We start from the raw sequence: 20,258 nt of genomic DNA, 5'->3' as shown, positions 1-20,258 counted from the left end.
GTAAGAAATGGCATGCAAACCCTGCCACAGCTGTTATGCATCCTATAGTCTCTAATTTTGCACAAATTACCTTTTCACTCTCATGATGTCTTTACATAGGACTGGTAGAGTTCTGGATTTGTGGTTTTGAACACCACAAATCTAACCCTGAATTTCCTGGTTCATCTAGCAGGTTCATCTTCAGGTTCTTCAATTTCCTGGTTCATCTTCACTTCTGTTTTAAGAAAACTTCTTAAGAAAACTGCTCAGGATTTCATTATGAAGGTTCTCCATTTGTTTGCCTCCCTTTGCACAAAAGCCAATGGGCACAAAGCAGTGAACTCAATGTGCAAAGCACATTTGAGATTACTTGTGGGGAATATAACTGCTATAAGCCTGTCTAAATTGAGACATTGTAGAAAGTGCAACTTCTGCCAAAGCTAGTTTAACTTACCTGCTCCAGCCCCGAGTGTCTCTGATCTCTCTCCCTCTCTCCCTCCCCCCCCTCTCTCTCTCTCTCTCTCTCTCTCTCTCTCTCTCTCTGTCTCTCTCACTCTCTCACTCTCTCTCTCTCTCACTCTCCCTCACTCACTCACACTCCTTCCCAATGCTAGAGGCCAGATTTGCTTGTTTCTGCCTCAGACTGCACAAGTTATACTAGTAACATTCCTGGTTTAGAGCATTGAATTGCAATGCACCAAAGTATGATTATTTGGGGAGTAAAATAGATGACTCACTCACCTGTTTATGCTTCTGTGGTATTTATATGGTTGGTTCAGTTGAGTTTCTAGTTGAAAACTTAATTTCAAGAAAAGATTTGAAATTTCAGAAGTGTATAAAAGTACTTGGTTTTGTCAAATATGCTTTCTGACGTATGCAGATTCCTACATGTAAAAAGCATTATTTATCCTGTTGGTCTTCCCTTCAATTCACTGTAATTTATTTAAGTTAATCCTAACTTAATTAAGGGCATTGTTAGACATACAGGAATACTTCAAAAACTGTATGAGCCTTGAATGCAATTTTATAAAGAGTTATTTGTAGAACCTTGCAGGGGAGTTATTAGATAGACATTATTAGAAGAGTTTGACCAGTACTGCGGGTAATTCTGGAGCGTTAATCTACATCACTACCTCTAAGATATTATCCGAGACTATCAGTGATCTTAAATTTTTTTTTATGTGGGGTTGTCACAGCTCAAACTATAATTCTACTGAATGACAGAAAACAGATGCTAACAGAATAGAATTTTATTTATTTGTGACAGGTTGTTTCCAGACAAATCCAAATTTATTATTTTCTCTCACTCTTTCTTCATATTTAATGCATTTATCTAGTTAAAAAAAAAGTATATTACTTTCTTGTCACAACTGCTTTCTGGTGAAGTGTTTTTTTCCAACTCTTCCCTTACAGATTTTTTCTAACTTCTTGCTATTGCTTTTGTAATTGTAATTTAAATTGACAAAGTATTGTTTTGCAAGCAAGAAGAAATAATTTTCCCCTATTTCATCTGTTTAAAACCTGTCATATTTGTTGAAATACCTGCCTCAGAATATTCAGTGTCAGTAATTCTCACATCACAGATCTTTCCTCATATCTGTCCATTTCTGGCATCATCTTAGTGTATGTGCATTATGTGCTTGCTACAACCCCATCACCAATGGTTTATAGATTTGATTTCTTACCTTTTCACCCAATATATAGGTCCCAAAATCATTTTATTTTAAATGACTTTACCTACTACATATTTATCAGAAAAATTTGTATTAGAAACCAAAGCTTTTAAATCGAGCAGTTCTCTTCGGGGTAAAAATTATACTGTTTCAGGATCCTATCGTACGTAATCATTTTCACAATGCTTTGTATTGATTACAATACTAAGCATTGTGAAAATGATTACATACAGAACCATTGCATTGATTGAGATACAGCAAGGAGTAGGCACTTCCTGCCCTTCAAGCCATGATACCTGCACTACAGTTCAGCATTCAAACCATAATTTCTTCCGGACTTGACGGGAAACCTCGGCCTCCACCCCACCTTGTGTAGCTAGATCCTAGACTTCCTATCGGATCGCCGACTGGTGGTAAGGATGGAATCCCTCACCTCTGACCCTCAATACAGGTATCACCCAGGGTTGTGTTCTGCCTCACACAGTTCCAGTCTGCTGATCAAATTCATAGATGACATGACTTTGATTGTCCTTATTTCTAATGAAAATGAGATAGTCTGCAGAGGAGAGGTTGATACCCTGACACAATGGTGTCAGGATAACAACCTCTCCCTGCATGTACACAAGACAAAAGAGCTGATTGTGGATTACAGGAGGAATGGAGACAGGCTCGGCCCAGTCAACATCAATGGGTCTGCAGTTGAGAGGGTGAGTAGTTTTAAGTTCCTCAATATACACATCACCGATGATCTCACCTGAACGGTACACACTGGCTTTTTGGCAAAAAAATGCACAACAGCATCTCTTTCACCTCAGGTGACTGAAGGAGTTCAGCACAGGCCCCCAAATCCTCAGACCTTCTACAGGGGCACCATTGAGAGCATCCTGACTGGCTGGCTCTGTCACTGCCTGGTATGGGCACTGTACCAACCTTGATCACTGGACACTACAGAGAGTGGTACGGACAGCCTAGTGTATCTGTGGAGGTGAACTTCCCTCCATTGAGGACATTTACAGCAACAGGTGCAGAAAGAAGGCCTGGAGGATCATCAGGGACATCAGTCACCCTGACCATAAACTGTTTCAGCTGCTTCCGTGTAGTAAACTCTACTGTAGCATTGCAGCCAGGATAACAGGCTATTGGAGAGCTTCTTTCTTCAAGCCATTAGACTTTTAAATTCACATCTCTGTACATTACAACGCAAAGACTTTTACTCCCTCAGGTGTGGGGTGGATGTAATGTTTAAATAAGTCCTAATTCTAATTCAATCCCCCGGTTTAATCCTCACCTAATCACAGGACAATTTATAATGACCAGTTAACCTCTTGAACTTTGGACTGTGGGAGGAAACTGGATCAGCCGAAGGAGACCCACACACTCATGGCAAGAACATACAAACTCCTTACAGGCAGCAGCGGGAATTTAACCCAGGTCACCTGTATTGTAAAGCTTTGTGCTAACCACTACACTACCGTGTCACTCCATTGTATATCCAATGGAGGTGTAGCAGAGTTGAAGCCTGATTTTATATTGTAATGGTAGAAATGTTACATGGATAGAAAAGGTTTTAGAAAGTTAAAGATTAAACATTGGAAAACAGGACTAGCTTGTATGGCCATTTTAAGACTGTAACATATAGGAGCCAATGAGGCTATTTGGCCCATCAAGTTTGCTCCACCATTCCATCATGGCTGATTTATTTTCCCTCTCAACCCCATTCTCTTGCCTTTTCTTGTAACCTTTGACACCTTAAATATAACCAATGACTTGACCAGTACAACAGTATGTGAAGAAGAATTTCACAGATTCACCATCCTCTGGATAAAAAATCTTTTCTCATCTCTGTTCTGAGGCAGTTCCCTCTGTTGTTAAACTCCCCCACTATAGGAAACATCTTCTCCACATCCACCCTGTCTAGGCTTTTCAATATTTGATAGATTTCAATTAGATTCCCCCCCCCCCCCCCACCATTCTTCTTTACTCCACTGAATACAGGCCCAGAGCCAACAAACACTCCTTACACTCCTTAACCCTTTCGTTAAGCCTTTCACTCCTGGCATCATTCTCATGAACATCCTGTGGGACCCTCTCCAAGGCCAGCACATCTTTTCTCAGACAATGGTCCCAAAACTGCTCACAGTAGTCCAAGTGCTGTCTGACCAATATCTTATAAAGCCTCAGCATTACAAACTGACATTTGTATTCTAGTCCTCTCGAAATTAATGCTGACATTACATTTGCCTTCCTTACCACCATCTTAACCTGTAAGTTAACTTTTAGGGAATCCTGCATGAAGATTCCCAAGTCCGTTTGTTCCACAGATTTTTGATTTTTTTGTATCCATTTAGAAAATAGTCCTCAACTTTATTCCTTCTGTGAAAGTGCATGATTATGCACACCACAACACTATATTCCATCTGCCACTATATTTGCCCATTATCCCAATCTGTCTAAGTCCTTCTGCAGACACCCTGCTTCCTCAATACTACCTGCCATTCCACTTATTGTTGTATCATCCACAAACTTGGCCACAAAGCAATCAATTCCTTCATCCAAAATGTTGAGATATAACATGAAAAGAAGCAGTCCCAACACTGAGCCAGCAGAACACCAAAGGTTTTCTGAAAATCCAAATGAACAACATCCATGGACTTTCCTTTGTCTTTCCTGCCTGTTATTTCCTCAAAGAATTACAATTTATATGTCAGGGAACATTTCCCCTGAAGGAAATCATGCTGACTTGGGCCTATTTTGTCATGTGCCTCCAAGTACCCCAAAACCTCATCCTTAATAATAGACCCCAACATCTTTCCAACCATTTAACCCAGGCTGTCTGGCCGATAATTTCCTTTCTTCTGCCTCCCTCTCTTCTTAAAGAGTGGAGTGACATTTGCAACTTTCTAATCCTCCAGAAAGAATCTAGTGATCCTGGTGACCCTACACACACAGAGGCATGGGTACTTAGGAAAATGATCAGAGCAGGGGAGAAAGAAGTGCAAGAGTTAGATTATAACTTCAGGAATACTCTAGAGGCAGACGAAGTGTTTTCTCTTCAAGAAAATACACAGGATATTGTGTGGGAAGACACGGTTTATCAGGTCTGATGACGAACTGAATGTATCATAACCTTCAGACTGAATCAGAAAACCATTCTGAGGGTATTTGAAATGTCAGGAGCAGGGGAGATGTGATCCTATGTCTCCATCAGACCCTCAGTGAGATGGTTCCAGTTATAACGTGCAGGGATGAAAGCAGAACGTTTGGGGTCTGATTTAATCACTGATTCTGACACAGTGAGAGATTTAGTTTTGAAAGGTCATTACTAATCCCTCCACAATCTCTCACCGACCTCTTTCAAGATCCTGAGGTGTAGTCCATAAGACATAGGAGCAGAATTAGGCTATTTAGCCCATTGAGTCTGCTCTGCCAGTTAACCATGGCTGATCCTGGTTATCCCGTTCAAACCCTTACATTTGCCCTCTCACCTTATCCCTTGATGCTTCGACCAATCAGACAAAACACAAAAATCCATGCTCGCACTGTTCTTCCTTCAGAATCTTCTGTAAGTATCTGCAAAACTTAGAACAAATAGTTAATTTGCACCATGAAAAACTTTTACACATTTTCCAAAGAACCAAGAAGAAAAAATTCTGCATGGTGGGGGCCTCAACACAATAACACATTGATACAACCTCTTAAGGGCACCACCTCTTAAAACAACCCTTGCACTCTCAGATACACACTCTCTCAAGCAAACTCAAATGTGGTCACATTTTGCACCCTTTAACCATACAAACCATTCACACTTTAAACCAATGTAGAAAATCTCTTGTTTCTGAGGGTTAAACCATTGCCAAAATATTCAGTTACAATCTGACAAAACCGAGGGAATGTGTTACTCTAAGACCTTAAAATAATGAAATGCTGTAAATTATACATCATGTACAAGTAAACAACATTCAACAAGTTCGAAGCATGACACCCCCAAGTCAACCAAAATTCTGACATATTCAGACCTCTCTGTAACTCCCATCTCTGATCTGTGTTAGGATTCAGATTGAATGAACTGTAGAGTTCTGGGCATAATGTCACATATTATTTCCACAGCTGAAGCAGCAGATTTGAGTACTGTACCAAGGTGGTTACCCCTGACTGGCTGAAAGTGCATTCCAGTGCTGTGTTACTTCACTCCTACAATCTCTCTGCTGGCTTCTATCCTGACCTGCATTTCCCCACACAATATCCTGTGTATTTTCTTGAAGAGAAAACACTTCGTCTGCCTCTAGAGTATTCCTGAAGTTATAATCTAACTCTTGCACTTCTTTCTCCCCTGCTCTGATCATTTTCCTAAGTACCCATGCCTCAGTGTGTGTAGGGTCACCAGGATCAAACAGTTCCAACACTTGCTCTCCTCAGTTCTGTGTGATACCAAGGTTCCTAGCCAGTTACTGATCTGTCACTGGGTCAAACTTCTCCTATCCAAAGTAGGACCATAAACACTCGAGAAAACCAGCCATAACCTGGTTACAAATACAGAGGGGTTTTCCCCTTTCTGCTGTCTGCACTTTTGCAAAATCTCCACTGGGTCACTTCGATTAGCCCCTGCAGCTTCTAATTAGCCTCCTGTAAATCACCCACTGTCCCCTGGCCTTGTGCCTGCTCCTCTAGCAGGGCTGAGTGTAACACTGACGTTAAACACAGAAGGGTTAGCTGTCTGGTCAGGTGACTTATCCTCCTTCAGACTTTTTCAGCTTCCCAAGCACATTGTCCTTAGTAATAGCAACAACAATCACTTCTGCACCCTAGCACTGGCATTCTGCTAATGTCTTCTACAGTGAAGACTGACACAAAATATTTATTAAGTTCGTCTGCTATTTCTTTGTTCTCTATCACTGCCTGTCTGGCATCAACTTCCAGTGGTGCATACCAACTTTCATCTCTCTTTTACTCTTTATATCTGGGGGGGAAAAAACTTTTCATTTACTCTTTTATATTATTGGCTAGCTTATCTTTATATTTCATCTTTTTTCACTTCATGCCCTTTTTAGTTGTCTTCTGGTGATTTTTTAAAATCTTCCTAATCCTCTGCATCTCATTAATTTTTCCTATATTATATGCCCTCATTTTTGATTTTATACTGTCTTTGACTTCCCTTGTCAACCACGGTTTCCTCATCTTCCCTTTAGAATACCTCTTCATCATTGGGATGCATCTTTCCTGTGCCTTCCGTATTGCTCTCAGGAACTCCAGCCATTGTTGTCCTGCTGTCATCCCTGCTAATGTCCCCTTCCAAACAACTTTGGCCTCTTGTGCCTCTGTAGTTCCTTTTAATTCCACTGTAATACATATATATTCGATTTTAGCTTGTCCTTCTCAAGCTGCAGGGTGAATTCTATCATATTACGATCATTGTCTCCTAAGGGTTACTTTAGTTTTACCTTATTTTGGTCGGCATGGATCATTTGGGCAAAGGAACTGCTCTCAAGCTGTATCAAAGTCACATTTCACCACATGCAACCCTGAGATTCTTTATCTGCAGGCATACTTAGCAAATCCGTAGAATAATACCTGTAAACCAGATCAATGGCAACAAACTGTGCAAATGCAAATATAAATAATGAGCATGAAATAACAAGATAATAGTCCTTAAAGTGGGACCATGGGTTGTGGCAACACCAGGAGTAGAATGAGTGTAGTTATCCCCTTTTGTTCAAGAGCCTGATGGTTGAAGGGTAGTAACTGTTCTTGCACCAGGTGGTGTGAGTCCTGAGGCTCCTGTACCTTCTACCTAATGGCAGCAGCAAGAAAAGAGCATGGCCTGGGTGGTGAGGATCTTTGATGATGGATGCTGCTTTTCCCAGCAATGTTTCATGTAGATGTGCTCAATGATTGAGAGGGTTTTCTCCATGATGTACTGGGCCAAATCCACTACCTTTTGTAGGATTTTCTGCTCAAAGGCATTGGTGTTCCCATACCAGGCCATAATGCAGCCAGTCAGCACACTTTCTATCACATATCTATAGAAGTTTGCCAGGGTTTTTGATGACATGCCAAATCTCTGCAGCCTCCTGAGGAAGTAGAGGCACTGTTGTGCTTCCTTTGCAATTATTGAATCAAATTGACTTTATTACTTACATCCTTCATATACATGAGGAATAAAAATCTTTGTTACATTTCTGTCTAAATGTGCAATTTATAGTCATTTATAATAAATAGTATGTACAACAGGACAGTCAATATAACATATTGATTTATAAATTACTATATTTATATGATGGGTCCAGGACAGATCCTCTGAGATAGTGACACCCAGGAATTTAAAGTTACTGATCTTCTGATGATTACTGGTTCATGGACCTCTGGTTTCCCTCTCCTGAAGTCTATAATCAGTTCCTTGGTCTTGATGACATTGAGTGAAAGGTGGTTGTTATTACAGCACTCAGCCAGTTCGTCAGCACAGGTCTTCAGTACTTGGCCAGATACTCCATCCAGGACGGATGCTTTCCTTGGATTCACTCTCTTGAAGGTAGCCTGCACTTCATCTTAAGATACTGAGACCAATGGATCATCGGGAGATGTGGGTGTGCGCAATGGTTCCTCCTTGTTCTTGTGGTCAAAATGAGCATAGAAGATATTGAGCTCACCTGGAAGTGAAGCTCTACTGTCCACTATGTCGCAAGATTTAACTTTGTAGGAGGCTATGGCATTCAAACCGTGCCACAGCTGTCAAGCAACCCTCGTTGATTCCAGTCTAGTCCAGAATCTCCACTTCACTCATGAGATGGATTTCCAGAGATCATACTTGTACCTCTTGTAGCATTCTTCATCTCCAGTCTTGAAAGCCTCATCCAGCCCTCAGCAGATTTTGGGTTTCATGGTTCATCCAGGGCTCCTGATTGGGGTAAGCCCTGAATGAATTTGTGGGGACACACTCATCCACAGCTGTTTTAATAAACTGTGTTACAACCCTATCACTGTACAATACTATCACTCTAAAATCCTGGAAGTACTCGGCAGTTAGGTAACATCAGCTGCAAAAGAAATGGGTTTAGCATACACCTTACCAAGGAAAGAAAGAGTAACATGCTCAAAGTGCTGGAGGAACTCAGCAGGTCAGGCAGCATCTATGGAGAGGAATAAATAGTCAATGTTTTGGGCTGAGATCCTTCATCAGCAAAGGAAAAGGGAGAAGGGGAAGGAGTACAAGCTGGCAGGTGATCGGGAAGCTAGAGAGAGGAAATGTGGGTGGGTGCAGGAGGAGGGATGAAGTGAGAAGCTGAAATTTAAGATGTTTTTTTTTCCACTGTTAATTTGATTTGGAAATATTAGTTCAGTGATCTATATGCGGGAAAAAAAATGCATTGAGAAACCTGGCAATGGAAGCTTGAGTTTGATAAGAAAAAGCCTGTGCTGAAATAATTGGTGTATGTGGTCATCACTTTTGCAGTACTCAAATATACTCCACATGTGCATTTTATTTATTTGGATATTGCCTTTAACAAGTGCATGACATTCATTGTCTAGGGACAAACTAGTGGAAGTTTGGTAATGGAAAGTAGCATGACCTTTCCTTAAAATAACTTGGACATAAATAAGGTAGGCCAAAAACATGACATAACTGAAATTGTTTTTTTAAAGTTGTATAAAATAGAATGGAAAACAACTAGCCTGCCAAGAGTGTGAAATGATTATGATCTTTTATTTATTTTCACATCTGTTCGGTGATTAAGAATGTCACATTTTCTTTATATCTCACAATTTTGCTCAATAACATAAAAAAGACGTGTTTTCTTTCGAGATTTTGACTCCTAATTTCAACATCAGTGAATTATACAGACTAGTTTACTGCAAGCTATATCTAAAAGTGTAAATTTAAAAAAGAAACAATCCTCTCTCAGCAAAATCTGGCCCAAAAATTATAATGTGTTGTAACAGGCAAGTTGTATATGATCATTACAAATTGCACATGTAATCAGTTCAATCTGAGTCTATTATGCCAGTGTCACTTGTCCTTCACAATGAAGCTAAACAACCATTACACCTTTTCCAAGATGGCATCCAAAACCAAACATCAGAAAACTGGCTATAGTTAGTATCCTGCAGGGTGCTGCTGTAAGGGGAGTGGTGTAGTGATTTGACTGTTCTAAAACTGGCACTTTGTATGGTAGGGGTGTCTCATGTTGGGGAATCTGAGGGTTCTGTTGCCAAACAACAGAAAGAAAGTGAGACTGCTGATTGTGTCCTTGTCTAGCACTGTGCTATTAAAGCTAATTTGACCCAAGATGGATTCATTTCCCCAGTATTCCAAGCTTTGCAACATTTGAAGACATAAATCATTCTGTAGTGCCCTGTCAAATTGCTTTAGTGCTTTTAAATATCCCAGAAATGGTCATAATTGTGTTTCACTTTGAGTTTGGAAATAGATCTTCAACCTGCTGTAGTTGTTGCTGAAATATAATAATGCTGTGGAATAAGTCACCTGCTCATTGGCTGAAGATTTGAAACTGCCCTGTGTGTGAGGCCACACACACATTACATACTACTACTATTCTGTTGATATCTAACTTTGGTAACAGAAAATGGAATACATTGATACCTACAAATAGCACATTGTGTAATTTGCAATGGTCTCTTGGCAGTCTGCTTATTTCATATTACAGGCACAAATAAAACATTTCCAGAGTAAAACTTGGCAAACTTGAAACTTCAAATTGTGTTTCGACTTTTCTGATTGGCAGTTTCACACCAAGTTTATACACTGATGACCTTCTTTCTTGCCTAAACATTTTAATTTGCTAAATCTTAACCACCTTGTTATCTTTGTGAAATTAATGCACAGAAATTTGTGTGTGGTGCAGCAAGCAGCTTCCACCAAAATCTATGTGTAAAATTTCACTTTGAAAACTTGATGATCATGGTGAAAAATTTCACCTTGATGTTCCTTGTTGGCAGTTTACAAAGTGTCCTCACCTATACTCATCCCTTTCCACCAAAATACTGCAATAACACCATCCCACACCATGCATTTGGGCAACTTCCAACTTGGTAAACTGATGTGCTTCAATCTTTTTAAGTTCAGAAACTGCCTGTGAAAGTGGCAAAAGGCTAATCATTTCATCCAAATACCATTAATGAGAATTCAGACGTATTTTAAAAAAAAACAAACCTAATATTCAATGATTTGCAATTAGTAGAAATTTAAGATGTCCATAGTACTAGCAGAACTTTTAAAATTAGTTTTATGTTTTTGTTACATACAAATGCTGACAAAAGTGAGGAGATATGCAACTAATTTCTGAAAACCTGAATCCCTTCAATACTAGAAAGCATTAGTAGTGTGATATTGTCTTCCAGCATCAGCATGCTGAATATTTAGGTGCAACACTGATACCTAAAATAATTTACTGATCAGCATTGCTGAAATTTGAGGACCTTGTATTTTCTATTAAGCTGGGCTTTGGGAACTTGAGCAAATGGCCTGATGCTGCCATCTAGTGGACTTATGTTTTATTTTTCACATTGGACTTACAGAAAGTGTGCAAAGTATTGATAGTTGGCAAATGAAACTGATCCAAATGTAATGTTAGAACTAAAATAATACTGTATCTTTTATCAGGGATAAAGGAACACTTTTAACTCTGATAAATGAATTGGGGCAGTTGTGAAGTAAGTTGTTAAAATCAGATGAGAGCCTCCTGGAAACAGCTGTGGTGCTCTTTTAATTTCAGAATCCACCTTCAATAGGTAAGATTTCTGTCCACTTTCAGATTGCACAGCAATACTCACTGTTAGAAATAATAGTCAGTAACTGTCTGGCTGTGCTCTCTGCTCCAAAAAGACCAATTTACCAAGTTATTCCTGGGTTTTCAATTCAGAAATAGCAAGGAAACCCTCACCAGAAAGGTAAACTGTGCTGACGAGTTCTACATGCAGAACACACAACTAAAATATGATTTGGGTCTTTTGAAATTTTATTGAGTAGCAGGTATTATGCTCTGTGTCACTAAAGCTCCATTAAATAGATGATTGTGCTTTTATTTTAACAGTTATCCTGGACTTCTGGTTGTGCCTCAATCTGTGCTAGATAGCAGCTTACAGAAAGTTGCCCGTTGTTATCGCCACAACAGACTGCCAGTGGTGTGTTGGAAACACTGCAAAACAAAAGCCGTTTTGTTGCGTTCTGGTGGGTTCCTTGGAAAGGGAGTTGTGGGGCTCTTCAAATCCCAGAATCCACACTCTGCTGGTAAGATCCCTATGCATTCTTAAATCATTCGCTGATGCACATCTACCTTTAAAAGATATCTTGAGAAACAGAACACACTTAATCTCATTACTTCGAAGCAACTTCAACCCATTTCTTTATTTTTGATCAGTCAGTGCAAAATTAGGACTGTCTCTTGATTAGTATTAAGTAAAACTCCTGGTTATTTAATTGGAAGTCCAAATTATTTCATTTCCAATTATGTTTAATTAAAATAAAACTTCTATTTGTCCTGGAACTCCTGCCTCAGTAAGGACCTGGACCCACTGCAATTAGCCTATTACCACAATGGCAGGCGCGATCTCAGTTGGTCCTCACTTGGCCTTAGACCACCTGGACAATACAAACACCTATGTCAGGATGCTGTTCTTCAAATATAGCTCACTATTTAACACCATCATTCCCACAATCCTGATTGATAAGTTACAAAACCCTAGCCTCTGTACTTCCCTCTGCAATTGGATCTTCGACTTCCTATCCAGAAGACCACAGTCTGTGTGGATTGGTGATGATATCTCCTCCTCACTGACGATCAGCAACGGTGCACCTCAGCGGCGTGTGCTTAGCCCACTGCTCTACTTTCTCTATACCCATGTCTGTGCGGCTAGGCATAGCTCAAATACCATTTATAAATTTGCCGATGATACAACCATTGTTGATAGAATCTCAGATGGACACGAGAGGGCATACAGGAGCAAGATATACCAGCTAGTGGAGTCATGTCGCAGCAACAACTTTGCGCTCAATGTCAGTAAGAGGAAAGAGCTGGAAGGACAAGATGAAGGAACACATACCAATCCTCATAGAGAGATCAGAAGTGGAGGGAGTGAGCAGTTTCAAGTTCCCCTGAGGATCTAACCTGATTCCAACATGTTGCTGCAGCTATAAAGAAAGAAGGCATGACAGTGACAGTTTGAAGAGATTTGGTTTGTCACCTAAAACACTCAAACTTCTATAGATGTACCGTAGAGAGCATTCTGACAGGCTGCATCACTGTCTGGTATGGGGGAGGGGGCTCCTGCACAGGAAGCTGCAGAGGGTCATAAGCTTAGTCGGCTCCATCTTGGGCACTAGCTTACAAAGTACCCAGGGCATCCTCAAGGAGCAGTGTCTCAGAATGGCAGTGTCCATTATTAAGGTCCTCCAGCACACAGGGCATGACCATTTCTCATTGTTACCATCAGTTAGGAGGTACAGAAACCTGAAGGCACACACTCAGCGATTCAGAAATAGTTTCTTCCCCTCTGCTATTTGATTCCTAAATGGACATTGAACTCATGAACACTACCTCCATTTTTATATATATATTATATTATTTCTGTTTTAGCACGATTTTAATCTTTTCAATATACATAAGCTGTAATTGACTTATTTATTATTATTATTTTCTTTTTCTTCTATATTATGTATTGCATTGAACTGCTGCTGCAAAGTTAACAAATTTCACAATAATGCTGGTGATAATAAATCTGCTTTTAATTCTGAAATCCTGGAAGAACTCCACGGTAGCAGAGTGGTTAGTACACCACTATTGTAATTCAGGGCATCAAAGTTCGGAGTTCAATTCCAGAGCCCTCTGTAAGAAGTTTGTACCTCCTTTTCCTGAGCATCCAGGTGCTCCAATTTTCCCTCTCAGTCCAAAGATGTACTGATTAGTTAATTGGTCATTGCAAATTGTCCTCTGATTAGGTTAGGGTTAAATAGGTGATTTGCAGTGTGGTGCATTCTTTGGCCTGGAAAGGCCTGTTCCACGCTGTATCTCTAAATCAGTGGTTCCCACACTTCATTGAGTTACCACCCCCTTGGAACCCAGACCACATTCCCAGTGTCCTTTCTTCCCTACTGGCCATCACATAAAACCTAGAGAATATTTATGAGATGCAGTGGAATAAAATAGGAACTGCAAATTCACAACAGTCATAAATAATTGCAAAAATCATCCAAAGCTATTTAAAGCTACAAATAAAAATATTCCTTTAATTACTGAAAAAACAATTTTCATCGAGAAGTTTAGTGTGTACATTAGTAGCTCAACTATTTGCTGTTTTTTCACCTTTCAATGAGATGGATGTGCTTGGTGTAGTAATATTACCTTCTCAACATCAAGCTGAATGTCATTCAGAAGGAGTCTCAGGTCCCCACGTTCAGTAATTTGCAACTTTCATTGCTTGGAAAGAGGTTGGATGACTGCACTGAAAGCTTCTCTAAATTTGTTGAGAAAACAATAAAGAACATCTTGACCTTTTTTCACAGTGCAGTATAGCGTTCAGAGATTTATTTCTGCAACCAAAAGACTTGATATGATTTTTTGAACCTTCAGCACAAAGTAATTTGGTAGCAAGATCAGTTCTTCCTCCATCCTTCCTGTTAATTCCTCATTATAAGTGTTAAGCAATGGATTTATTACCCAATCTGGAATTTGGATTGGGAGAAGATCCTGAAATTTCTCTGACATGCATTTCACCCTGGTGGGTACAGTATACTTGAAGATCATCATCTGGTATTCTTACTTTATCATCCAAGGCAGAGGCTCTGAAATTGGAAAAGGTCACAATGGCCAATATTGTATTTAAATAAGGTTAACTTGGACAGAAGTGTGGAGACGACTGATTTGACCTTAACAAGATTCACATCATTTCCTTGCAATTGAAGGCTGATATTATTAAACTCTGCAAATAATTCTGACAAATAAGTGATGTAATGCTTGAAGAAGGATGTCAGCCCAAAGCATCAATTACCTATTCATTTACATAGATGCTGCCTGACCTGCTGAGTTCCCCCGGCTCTCTGTTTGTGTAGCTTTGGATTTCTAGCATTTGCAGACTTTCTCTTTTCGAATCTTTTTATTATTATTACTATCCAAAATAACAAGAGTACATCGAAGTAACACTTGCAATGTCTCAAAAGAGGAAAGAAAACAATATTAAGGATTGAAAAATATGGTGACACAAAAAAAGAGAAGAAAAGAAAAAACCCTACTGAAGCAAGAAGAAAGTGAGGGAAAAAAAGAACCCAATAGGTGTTCAACCCCGGAGCCATGCATCATACAAAAAGCTTCTAAAGATAAACATCAAACCACCAGCAAAAAAAATTACACCAAAATTTACAATTAGATCGTGGAAGAAATCTATCAATTAACTCAAATGGTAGTAATGAGCAAATGAACCCCATCTTTCTCAAAATCAAACATAGGTAAGAAATACCACGGATATTTTGAGGTATTATTCCAAAAAGCACAGTTAATTTGTTAGGTTGTAAATTAATTTTAAGTGCTTTAGAAATTGTAGAAAAAACTGACTTCCAAAACTGTTCCAGTATAGAACAAGACCAAAACATGTGTGTCAGTGTAGCTGTCTCAGTTTTACATCTATCGCAATAACTATCAACATTAGGAAAGATTTTACACCATCTCTCCTTCGTCAAATAGTAACAATGTACAATTTTAAATTGAATCAGTGAATGACTGGCACAAATCGAGGAAGAGTTAACCAACTTCAAGATCTGCATCCAGTCCTCCGTTATAAAAGTCAAATTAAGTTCCTTTTCCCAATCTTGTTTAATCTTAAAGAAAGGGCACTTATCCCATTGTAATAATAAATTATAAATTCTTCCAATGGAACCCTTCATCAAAGGGTTCATACTCATAATAGTATCTAACAGGTCAGCCTCTAATATGCAAGGAAAATTACTTAAATATTTTTGTAAGAAATGTCTAACTTGAAGGTATTATAAGAAGTTTGAATATGAAAGAGAGTATTTACCAACTAATTGTTTAAGACATCAGTCTATCTCGTTTAAATAGATCCAAAAAAGAATTAATACCTTTATTTTTCCAAAATTGGATCACTCAAAGAAGGCTTAAAAAATTAATTTCAATAAATTAAACTACAAAGTTTAAATCTTTTAAGATTAAAAAAAATTACGGAACTGGAGCCAAATTTGTAAAGAATACTTAATCACAGGGTATAAATTTAAATTAGCAACTTTAGCTAATTGTATAGGTAGAGCAGCTCCCAATAACAAGGTTAAATAAAACTGTTTCACAGCTTTCAATTCCAAATCTACCCAAATTGGCTGCTTGTTCTTATCAACCTAGTATAACCAAAAGACTTTCTCATGTTTATGTCATGCCTAATATTCACGAGTTGATTACTAAATGAAGCTTTTGAGTCTTCAAAGAATTTGATCAGGTTCAAAAAGCACATAAAAGTATCACGGGGTGTTTCCTTTTGAGAGCCGCCTGACTTCTGTGTGCAGCAAGCGTTCAAACTGTTCATCATTCCCCATACAAAACTCTCAAAGTAGTTGAAAATTGAGAGCATGGCACTTGATTTTATTTCAAAGTTCAAAGTACATCTATTATCAAAGAAAGATTCATCTCCTTACAGGCAACCACAAAACAAAGAAACTCAATCGAGCCCATTTTAGTAAAAGGCTGTTGAACACCCAACATGTGGAGAAAAAGAACAAATGGTGTAGCAATAAAAGCAGACAAATAGCATTCAAAACAGACATGCATGAAAGTGAGTCTCAGACACGAAGCCAGGCATCACTGCAGCCAATTCAGGAGTCCAATAGTTGCAGGCCACAACCTCAGTTCAGCACAGAGTAAACCACATAGAGCACTGAGCTGAACCAGTCCATCCCTAGCCAATGACCCCAACACCTGGACCCCTTCAATCTGATCCGGTGTTTAAATCATCCAAACTTTGGCCTCTTGGCCCTGCTGCCTTGCTTCGGCCCACACCCGACCTCTCCAATTCAGCCTGGCCCTTAAGTCGATCAGACCTCAGATCTTTCCTCACATTCAGGCCCAGACTCTTACCTCACCTCTGCTTTCCTTGCCTCACCTCAGTTCTGCCAGATCAAATCGCCTTTTAGTGGGTTTCAGCAATGGCCAAACATTGGTTCATACCCCACTCTCTGGCACAGGTTGGGCCTAGAAATAATATGATTTCTTCAGTCCAGATTTCTCAAATACCAAATATAGAAGTATCACTTCGTTTTTCAATAACTAATGTTCTTCAATCAAGGATTAAGAGAATAGTCTGTTACCAAGAGATGAGGTGATTACATATCATTGTAACCAATTATGAAACACTGAGGATCAAATGCTTATAATAAGTAATTCATTTCTTAGATTAAATCTGTAATCCCTCAACTGCCCGCATTGCTACCAAGCTCCCTCCCCCACCACCCCCTTTATCTTTATCACCCTATTAGAAACTTCCACTACCCCAGTGATGGGGGTTAGGGTACGATATTGCCCACTTTAGAATCCACTGCTCTAAATAGAATTAATTAATATTTTCTTTTTAAAGTTAATTTTTCTCTTTCCCCATTCTCATGATTTTTGCACTATCCCATCGGACTACCTCAGATAGCCATCTAAACACAATTGCAAATGCTATTACCCAACTATTCTTCCATTGGGGGAAAATTCCTGTACTTCCTGGACAGTATTGGGTTTCACCCTTGTTGGATCTGCTAAGCTGCCGTCGCTCTTTTGAAATATCATCAATGTGATCTACCCCTGACAAGCTGCAAAGAAGGTTGCCAAAGAGTTGAGGACAAATATTGCGAAGGAAGGTTCAGTCGGTATGGCCACATCTACACATTCCATTGCCCAGAAGCAGTCACTTGGTATAAGGTGCAAGATGATCAATGAGGCAGATAATGCAACGTGGTGTTAAATATGTGAATCAGATTCAGGAACAGTTGCTACCCTTCAACCATCAGCTCTTGAACCAAATGGGATAACTTCACTCATACAAACATTAAAATGGTTCTACACCTATAGACTCATTTTCAAGGACTCTGCAATTCATGTTCTTAATATTTATTGCTTATTTATTGAAAATTATTGTTACTTTGATTTTTTCTATTTTTATATTTGTACAGTTTGTTGTCTTTAGCATATTGTTTGTTTGTCTTCTTGAATTTCCTTAATATTTTTCATGTAATATTGGTCTTATCTTTCCATTTAGCTCCTGCATCCACAGAATCGTCAAGTAGTATTGAACAAGAAAAATACCTACAAGCATTGCTGAATGCAATACCCAGCTTGTCCAAAATGAATGGGTGCAGCACACTTACTGGTCATCCCAACATCATTCTTTCTCCAGGTGCATTAAAAGTGCTTTTTTATGATAAGTGATGCAATTGTGCTTATGTTGGGTGAATCAGCTGTTTTTCCTCTGTAGGAATATTGGAAAATCCCATGCTGTGTCTTTGGAATGCTCTATATTGTTATAGAATATTATTTGGAGATCCATTGATTGGCAGACCAGTACACCCATCTACATGTCCATGTAGCTTTGCTTGGATAAGAAATTTTAATGTGTTTGAATTATCATCAAAGGTGTTTGTTGCAACATAAAAAGATTGTGAGATTTTCCTTTAGAACAATTATCCTGTTGTGTTTCGTTTTGAAAAACAGTTTAATGAAAGGGGAATTTTAGATAGTAATTTGCTGAGTGTAATTTACCAGTAATAGCGTCATTTAGATGTAATTGTAATATGAGCGTATGTGATTTGGAAAGCATGACTGCTTGACAGATTATGTTGAACTAATCAAATCAAGCATCTAGTCTATGTTTCATTCTTATGCAAAATAATCAAACATTTTGCTGAAGTTCATATGAATATCTTTATATACTTTGAACTTACAGATCCCTTCATTTCCAGTCTTGACATGTAAAGTAACAATCTATTTGTCAAGGATGAAAATGCATTTTAAATGCATGTTGCTTCGCAATTTTTCTCTTTTTTTCAGAATTTGATTTTCTACTCTTCTGCCTTTCCAGTGTTCCAAAATCTTTCCATTTTTACTCAAGTGATTTTTGAGATATCCAGTGAGACATCAGCTGACCTTTTTTTGTCTTATTATGTTTATATGGAACTTTAAATACTGATCAGGATTAGCAACTTGGATAAATTTCCTTCTTCCTAGCAGCAGCATTTGTGAATCAAATTCAAAAATTTCTGAAATTAAATTAATTAACACAATACAGTGTGCAAGGCTTAAATTAGGGAAAAGCTCATTTTGATGGTGTTATCCAGGGATTGCTGATGTTGATTGGGAGAGGCTGCTAACTAGTTAAAAGGACATCTGGCAAGGAGGAGCCTCATAAAAGTGTTGAATAGGGACTGTTCAAGGCCAACATCTTCCTGTTATAGTTAAGAGCAAGGCTGTAGAAAAATAGAGATAATCAGAATCAGATTTATTATCATTGATTTATGACATGAACATTTTTGTTTGCAGCATTGCAAATACATAAAATAGTTATAAATTGTACAAATAAATAGTGCAGTAAAAAAAGAAGGAATAACAAGATGAAATGTTCACCAATCATTTGTAAGTCTGATGGCAGAAGGGAAGAAGCTGTTTCTGAATCATTGAGTGTGGGTATTAGTAAGAAGAAGAGGGCATGGCACAGATGGTGAAGGAGTTTAGTGATGGATTCCACCTTCCGGAGGTTTTCTCGATGGTGGGGAGGGTTATATGCATGGTGGGTCCAGCTGAGTTTACAACCCTCTGCAACCACCTAACAGTCCTGTCCTGTGGAGCCTCTGTACCAGCCTGTGATGCAACTGGTCAGAATGAAAAAGAAATTAGAAGGGCAAAAAGGGGACTTGATATCTATTTGGCAGTTAAGGTAAAGGAGTATCCTGTGAGATTCTATAAGCATATTATGACCAAAAAGGTAACAAAGGAGAGAAAAGGTCCCCGTAAAGATCAGTATGTAGAGCCATGGGTGATGGGCAAGATCCTAAATGAATATTTCTCATCTCTAATTACTCTGGAGATTGTCATGGAGGGTAGGTCAGTGAAGTGCACTGAACCCCATCAGTAATACAAAGGAAGTAGAATTGGCAGTCTTAAGGTGCATAAAGTTGGATGAATCTTGGGGCTTGACCAAGTATATCCTAGGATGTTGTAGAAGCAGGAGAAGAAATTGCTGTATTCCTGGCAGAGATTTCTCTATCTTCCTTAACCACGGGTGATGTACTAGAATGCTGGACAGTGGCAAACATTGCGACTTTATTTAAAAAGAACTGCACCAAGAAGCCAGGGAGCTGCAGACAGGTGAGAATAACTTCAAAGGTGGCAAAACTTCTAGAGGGGATTCTGACAGACAATGTAGCTGCATTTGAAAAAATAAAGACTGTTTGGGTATAATCAGCATGGCTTTGTACAGGAGAAATCATGTCTCATGAATTTAATTGAGCTTTTTGAAGAGGTGACCAAGAAGATTGATGATAGCAGAATGGTAGATGTTGGCTGCATGGACATTACAAGCTCTTTGACAAGATCCCTTAGGATAGATTGGTCTAGGAGGGGA

The 20,258-nt window shown here is 38.9% G+C and overlaps 1 protein-coding gene across 4 annotated transcripts in view; it reads left to right on the top strand.

The window, feature by feature from the left end:
* The window catches only part of sbf2 (SET binding factor 2), a 507,247-nt gene that overhangs the window by 423,306 nt on the left and 63,683 nt on the right, over positions 1-20,258 (top strand). For all 4 annotated transcript variants that reach the window (XM_059975882.1, XM_059975881.1, XM_059975879.1 and 1 more), the window contains 2 exons: positions 11,699-11,895; positions 17,901-18,038. In XM_059975882.1, coding sequence (XP_059831865.1) covers positions 11,699-11,895; positions 17,901-18,038 — 335 coding nt within the window. The remainder of the gene's footprint in view (positions 1-11,698; positions 11,896-17,900; positions 18,039-20,258) is intronic.

The sequence above is a fragment of the Hypanus sabinus genome, chromosome 7 (assembly GCF_030144855.1).
Source record: "Hypanus sabinus isolate sHypSab1 chromosome 7, sHypSab1.hap1, whole genome shotgun sequence".
Taxonomy (NCBI): Eukaryota; Metazoa; Chordata; class Chondrichthyes; order Myliobatiformes; family Dasyatidae; genus Hypanus; species Hypanus sabinus.
The sequence above is the reverse complement of the archived record's forward strand: the minus strand, read 5'-3'. Positions and strand labels throughout refer to the sequence as shown.